This window comes from Sinocyclocheilus grahami, unplaced genomic scaffold (assembly GCF_001515645.1).
Source record: "Sinocyclocheilus grahami isolate Dianchi unplaced genomic scaffold, SAMN03320097.WGS_v1.1 scaffold2474.1, whole genome shotgun sequence".
NCBI lineage: Eukaryota > Metazoa > Chordata > Actinopteri > Cypriniformes > Cyprinidae > Sinocyclocheilus > Sinocyclocheilus grahami.
Genome location: NW_015507653.1, coordinates 49,368 through 56,908, shown reverse-complemented (window position 1 = coordinate 56,908; position 7,541 = coordinate 49,368). Strand labels below are relative to the sequence as shown.

The 7,541-nt window shown below is 35.3% G+C and overlaps 1 protein-coding gene and 1 pseudogene across 1 annotated transcript in view; both read left to right on the top strand.

Annotated features, from left to right (window-relative positions):
• The window catches only part of LOC107575121 (Golgi phosphoprotein 3-like), an 8,890-nt gene extending 1,979 nt beyond the window's left edge, over nt 1-6,911 (top strand). The window contains exons 2-4 of the mRNA XM_016261536.1: nt 1,784-1,915; nt 4,505-4,619; nt 6,271-6,911. Coding sequence (XP_016117022.1) covers nt 1,784-1,915; nt 4,505-4,619; nt 6,271-6,704 — 681 coding nt within the window. The 3' untranslated portion in view covers nt 6,705-6,911. The remainder of the gene's footprint in view (nt 1-1,783; nt 1,916-4,504; nt 4,620-6,270) is intronic.
• Nucleotides 6,912-7,342: 431 nt separating this feature from the next.
• LOC107575118 (Golgi phosphoprotein 3-like pseudogene) overlaps nt 7,343-7,541 on the top strand; it is a 2,494-nt pseudogene continuing 2,295 nt past the window's right edge.

Sequence of the window (7,541 nt, the reverse complement as noted above, 5' to 3'; positions counted from 1 at the left end):
TATGTGTGTGTGTGTGTGTCTCTATATGTGTGTGTGTGTGTGTGTCTCTATATGTGTGTGTCTGTGTGTGTCTCTATATGTGTGTGTCTGTGTGTGTCTCTATGTGTGTGTCTGTGTGTGTCTCTATATGTGTGTGTGTGTCTATATGTGTGTCTCTATGTGTGTGTGTGTGTGTCTCTATATGTGTGTGTGTGTGAGTGTCTCTATATGTGTGTGTGTGTGTGCGTGTGTGAGTGTCTCTATATGTGTGTGTGTGTGTGCGTGTGTGAGTGTCTCTATATGTGTGTGTGTGTGTGCGTGTGTGAGTGTCTCTATATGTGTGTGTGTGTGTGCGTGTGTGAGTGTCTCTATATGTGTGTGTGTGTGTGCGTGTGTGAGTGTCTCTATATGTGTGTGTGTGTGTGCGTGTGTGAGTGTCTCTATATGTGTGTGTGTGTGTGCGTGTGTGAGTGTCTCTATATGTGTGTGTGTGTGTGCGTGTGTGAGTGTCTCTATATGTGTGTGTGTGTGTGCGTGTGTGAGTGTCTCTATATGTGTGTGTGTGTGTGCGTGTGTGAGTGTCTCTATATGTGTGTGTGTGTGTGCGTGTGTGAGTGTCTCTATATGTGTGTGTGTGTGTGCGTGTGTGAGTGTCTCTATATGTGTGTGTGTGTGTGCGTGTGTGAGTGTCTCTATATGTGTGTGTGTGTGTGCGTGTGTGAGTGTCTCTATATGTGTGTGTGTGTGTGCGTGTGTGAGTGTCTCTATATGTGTGTGTGTGTGTGCGTGTGTGAGTGTCTCTATATGTGTGTGTGTGTGTGAGTGTCTCTATGTGTGTGTGTGTGTGTGTGTGTGTGAGAGTGTCTCTATATGTGTGTGTGTGAGTGTTTATGTGATTTATGAGGACACAGATTTGTATAAAGACAAGTGTATTACACTGGTACATAAACATGTTTTATGTGAACATTTCATAATTAAAATAGCTTTGAAACCATAATAAACTATTTTATTAAAAATGTAAACATGCCTGTAGTTTTGTGGTGGTTTAGGTGGAGGGTTTGGGTAAGGAGATAGAAAATCCATTACGTCTATAGAGAGTCCCCGTAAAACATAAAACCTAACATTACCAAACAACACTGGAAAACATGTTTATTTATCATCTGTGGGAACAGCATTTAATTATTTACCACTTAAGTTATTGCACAAATAATAACGTGGTTTGCTGCATAAGCTGCTTGCTTGAGGTCACAGCTGAGACATCATCGTGGTGCAGCTCATGCTTGTACTTTATTATTCGGTGTCATATATTGCAGTATTATGAACTATATAAGCTCTATAACTACAACATTGTGATTTAGTGCCCAATATGAAATGTTCTTCCTTTTTTGCTCAATAAAAAAGGGTTGCTTAAACTGAACGGCAGAGAAAAAGCAAGTGGCGAAGCTTGTAATCTGTAAGTTTTTCATATCTCATGATGGCTTGTGTTTGATGTGAATAAGTTATTGCACAAATAATAACGTGGTTTGCTGCATAAGCTGCTTGCTTGAGGTCACAGCTGAGACATCATCGTGGTGCAGCTCATGCTTGTACTTTATTATTCGGTGTCATATATTGCAGTATTATGAACTATATAAGCTCTATAACTACAACATTGTGATTTAGTGCCCAATATGAAATGTTCTTCCTTTTTTGCTCAATAAAAAAGGGTTGCTTAAACTGAACGGCAGAGAAAAAGCAAGTGACGAAGCTTGTAATCTGTAGGTTTTTCATATCTCATGATGGCTTGTGTTTGATGTGAACGCAGGGCTACACGTCGTTCTGGAACGACAGCATCTCGTCAGGCCTGCGCAGCTGCATTCTGGTGGAGCTGGCGCTGAGAGGACGCGTTCAGCTCGAACCGCAGAGCTCACGCAAGAGAAAACTACTGGACCGCAAGGTGAGCCAGTCGAGACGAGTCACGTGTTTCTGTAGCGCTTTACACAAGAAATAAACCGTGCTAATGCTGCAGAATTCACCAATTATGAAACCAATCCACAAGCAGCTGTACGGAAGTGTTGACGTGAAATGCTACATTACAATAGATTTCACAATCAGATATTCCAGAGAGCATGAGCATTCATTTTTTGCATTGAGAAACTCAGTAGATAAAGATATAGAGACTTGAGGAAAGTCTCACTTTTTTCCACTTTATTCCACATCGACTTATATGCAATTTTTATTCGATTTTTTGGCATGTCCGTGTGTTACAGTGTTGCCAAAGCACAAATTATAAACGAACAGTATATAAAATCACTTGCTACTTACAGTGCTGCTGAATGTTTTTGTGGAAACTGTGATTTTTCAGGATTCACAGATGAACAGAAAGTTCAAAAGAACAGCATTTATTTGAAATAGAAATATTTTGTAACATTATAAATGTCTCTACTGTCACTTCTGATTAATTTAATCAATTTTTGCCAAATAAAAGTGTCTTTTAAAGCTGTTTTCAACATTGATGATAATCAGAAATGTTTCAAAGCAGCATATTATACTGATTTCTGAAGATCATGTGACGCTGAAGACTGGAGGAATGATGCTGAAAATACAGCTGCGCGTCACAGAAATATATTACAGTTTAACAGATATACACTTAGACAACAGCTGTTTGAAATTGTAAAAATATTTCACAATTTTTACTGTATTTTTGATCAAATTAACGCAGTCTCTGTGAGCAGAAGAGACCCTTTCAGAAACTTTAGTTTGGCTGCAGTGGTGTTTTAGCAGCTCCAGAACACGGATGCAAATGTTCCTGTGCTTTTTCTCCAAGTTAAACACACACCTTATCTCTCACGGCAAACAGCAGCGGGTGTGTGAAGCGTCCGAGTCAGTCAACAAAACCAAACCGGCCCGACCGGATGCGTTACGCTCGTTAGTGTCTCTCTGCTGCTGGAATTTGCATTGCACTCGATTGACACACATTAAACATTGATGCAAACGTCACGTCTGACGTCTACAGCATTCACATTTCTCTTGTTCTGAAAACACACCCATCTCTGTTCAACAGTCTTTGAGGTTTAAATAACTGATAATGGAGTTAAATAACGAGTTGAACCAGACTGAAGACACAGGTGCATCTGACACAACCCTGTCAAGACAATAAAGATCATTCTGTGCTTAAATTAGTCCTTTTGGTCCGTTTCAGACGACACTGTATCACCCAGACTATAGAATGAATCATTTACACAGTGAACAAATTAGGGTATTTTTAAAATGACTTTCATTTGTGTAACTTTACTTGCGAATGGAATGAATGTGTCCCAAACAGATCATTTGAAGTGAAGCCCATTATAAATGAACAGTCTGCTAATTGTTTTCAATTCAAATTGTGAATGCAAGATGTCAAGTATTCATTTTTGGGAATAATTTATTGGAACCAGGGTTATTATAGTTAAAACTAAACGATTTAAATTTAAAAAACTTTAACTGGAATAAAATAAAATATAATGTTTTATAAAATAGTTTTAAAAATATATATATTTAAGCTAATTACCAAGGCAACATTTCTCATTTTTATTTAAAGAAAAACTGAAATAAAAAATGTATGGACATATTAATAGTAAGCTAATAAAAATGACAAAAGCACAAAAAAATTACTAATAAAAAACAACAACATTAATTTCTTACTAATTTATTGAAACCAGGGTTATTATAGTTAAATAAAACTAAACTTATTCAATTAAATTAAATAAAAAAATTAATTAAAAAACTTTAACTGGAATAAAATACAATAGAATATTTTATAAAATAGTAAAAATATATATTTAAGCTAATTACCAAGGCAACATTTCTCATTTTTATTTAAAGTAAAACTGAAATAAAAAATGTATGGACATATTAATAATAAGCTAATAAAAATGACAAAAGCACAAAAAATTACTAAAACTAACTAAGATTAAAATGGTAATGGAAATATTAAAAATATGAATAAAAGGCATATCAATGACACTAAAATAACACAGATTGTAAAGTCCTGCTTTAAATTAAATTTGGCATTACACGGTTTTATTAAAAAATAACTAATGGGCATTTTTAAAAAATGGCAAAATTCTAGATTTTCTATCAGAAGTCAAACAGAAGGAGCTTATATAATGCTATATTTATTATATTGTTGTAAGGAATATATAGTTTTTTAAAAATATCATTTTCTCTATTTTTCTTCTTATTTCATCTAGTTTTTCATGAAAATAGCCTCTGTTGATGATATGGTGTTAAAAAATAAATAAATTGACAATACTTCAGTCAGTGCTATTTTAGTGTCATCGTGATAATGTTGTAACTGTAACAATAAAAACTAAATACAACACTGTTATTGTTGTTACATTCTGTTTTCATTCAAATTGTAACGCTTTAGAACTGTAGTTGTTTTGTGATGTTTAGTAGTTTTTTTTAGTGTCTGTACAGCTTTGAGTAGTTTTTGTTTCAGATAGAGTTGTTAGTGAATGCTGCGTGTGTGTGTGTGTGTGTGTGTGTGTTGTTTTATTTGCAGGTGCTGGTGAAGTCCTCCGCTCCCACAGGTGATGTGCTGCTGGATGAAGCGCTGAAGCACATCAAGAGCACCGAGCCGCCGGAGAACGTGGCCTGCTGGATCGAGCTGCTCACCGGTGAGATGCCTACTACAGATGCTGACTAGTTAGGGAGCTCACTGAGGTCGGAACAGAGCCTCAAATCAGCTTTAGATGAGGAAGAAAGCTGCAGGATTTCTGTCTTGTTTTGCAGTACAAATATCAAAACATTCCTAAATCAAGGGACATTTACTTGACCTGCAACATGACGGAATATAAGAATATCCTGAATTAATAAAAATATCTGCTAGTGGGGTTATCATTTTCCTTTTAAGATTGGCAGATATTTTTTGTTATAAGCATAAAATTACTTAGTTATATATATATATATATATATATATATATACTTGCATAGTAAATTTTTGAAATCACAAATGAAAACCATGCATAAATCAGTATTATTTTAGCATTCATTCATATTTTGAATTAGATTTCATTTTTATATTTTTGGTTTCAGTCATTTTAATTTTTGTATAAGATTCAGTAATTATGTTGTTTTGTCATTTTTATTATAATTATTATTATTATTATTATTATTATTATTATTATTATTATTATTATTATTATTATTATTATTATTATTATTATTATTATTATTATTATTATTATTATTATTATTATTATTATTATTATTATTATTATTATTATTATTATTATTATTATTATTATTATTTTAAACAAATATATTTATATTTAGCTTTAATTTTCATATTTCAGTTTTGGTTTTAATCATTTTAGTACTCCATCTTATTTTATTTCAATTACTTGCCGAAGACAACATTCCAAAATGTTTAATTTAATTTAATTTAATTTACAACTATTTTGAACAGTTTTGTCTTTAGTTAACAATAACAACACGGATCTAAATTTTAGTTTTAGAAATGTTCAACTTTTAAACTTTAGAAACTTCAACTACAGCTTATTTAAATTTATTTTAAGTTTTTCATCTAATTATTTGTTATTTTAAATGGTCTTGACCTTGAATTAACGACTATTTTTAATCGTTTGAGTTAATAATAAAAACACTGATATTAATGTTTTGTTTTTTAACTTAAAAACAAGAACAAGTTTCCTTATCTAATAATATGTATAATATGACATTTTTATTTCTGAAAGAGTTACATTATGGGATTAAATACATAAAGCATATTTGTGTTGTTTAACATTTAATTATTGCAGGTTTGTGTCATATTCTGAGTTGCATTATTTTTATTCATTTTGAGGAATACTGAATCTGTGTTTTTGTTTTTTGTGAGTGAGATGAATTAATGCATATTCATATTTATTTTAGAGCTACAGTAACATCTTCTGATTTCTGTCACCATGGCAACACCAGAGCTGTCAGTCAATACATTGAGAGAAAAAAAAAGTAACTTGCGTTACTTATTTGAAAAAGTAACTCAGATATTCTCTTGTAAATTAAAAAGAAATGTGTTACTTTACTAGTTACTTGAAAAAAAGTAATCTGATTAGGTAACTCGAGTTACTTGTAATGCGTTACCACCGACACTGGCAGCAGCAGTATTTCTTACATGCTCACAGCAGCATGTTGTGGATGTATTGCAGCAGCAGCAGCGTAGCAGATCTATTCCGCCAAGACCAAATACATTAACATTGTCATGTACATTACCATGCCAATCCCTCCGAGAGTCATCATGACAGAACTATGAGTTTTGCTGCTTGTTTTCAGGCGAGACGTGGAACCCCTTAAAGCTGCACTTCCAGATGCGTAACGTGCGCGAGCGCCTGGCGAAGAGTCTGGTGGAGAAGGGTATCCTGACCACAGAGAAGCAGACCTTCCTGCTGTTCGACATGACCGCGCACCCGCTGACAGACAGCAGCGAGAAGCAGCGTCTGGTGCAGCGTCTGCAGGACAGTCTGCTGGAGCGCTGGACCAACGACTGGCGCCGCATGAGCCGCCGCATGCTAGCGCTGATCCTGCTAGCGCACGCCGCAGACGTGCTGGAGAACACACTGAGCTCGCTGAGCGACGAGCGCTACGACACGGCCTGCTTGCGCTCACGCACCCTGCTGGAGGCCGACCCCGAGCTGGAGAGTGCAAAGGTCACGACCCCCGCCGAGGAGGTCATCTGGGCCGTGCTGGCGGCCTTCAACAGATCCTGAAAGAACGCTCTTCATAGACGTGACGCCTCCTAAGTGTGCTCTACAAAGACAGCAGCGTGAAGCGCAGGCTTGTGTTCGACGCCACACGATGCCAGGGTTATTATCGGTAGCTAAAGCATAAAACAAACATGTTTTCAGTTTTGTATTCTAAACATTGTTTTCCACTTTGGCTTAATTTTAGTACTTCATCTTATTTAATTTCAGTTGGCTGCCAAAGTAATTTTTAAGTTTTTCATCTAATATTTCAGATTTATTTAATTTTTTATTTTAATGCACACAAATTTATATTGAATAGATATTACACTGATATTAATTTTACTGATAAATAATCTTCAGCTTTTATTTCAGGTATTTGCCAAGGCAACATTTCTAATTTTTTTTTTATTTTTTTTTTTATATATATGAAATATTTTAATTCCCAAGGCACCATTTCACATTTACATTTAGTTTAAACTGAAGTACTTTACTGAAAACTGAAATAAAAACTGTATAGAAGTACACAAACGTAAACAAAGGTGTATGTTTGTAGAGTCATTTACAACAGCTTCGAACACGGCTCAGCCAATCAGAGTCAAGCACCGTCCGGAACTATCCACTTTATAAATTCTATTAGGTTATGCTTTTATTCAGAAGTCAGCATGCGTGTGATGCCTCGAAATGCTGTCTGGATAGGGAGCGTGCGAGGTTTTGGATAACAGTGCATGGTTTTTTTCCTGTTGTGAAATGTGCAACGTTCCCATAACATTCAGAGAGCGTGTGGGCTGGCATGCACGTCACATGACCTCACTTCTTCATCATGTGACCCTCACACTGTCACATGACGCATGTGATCCGCTC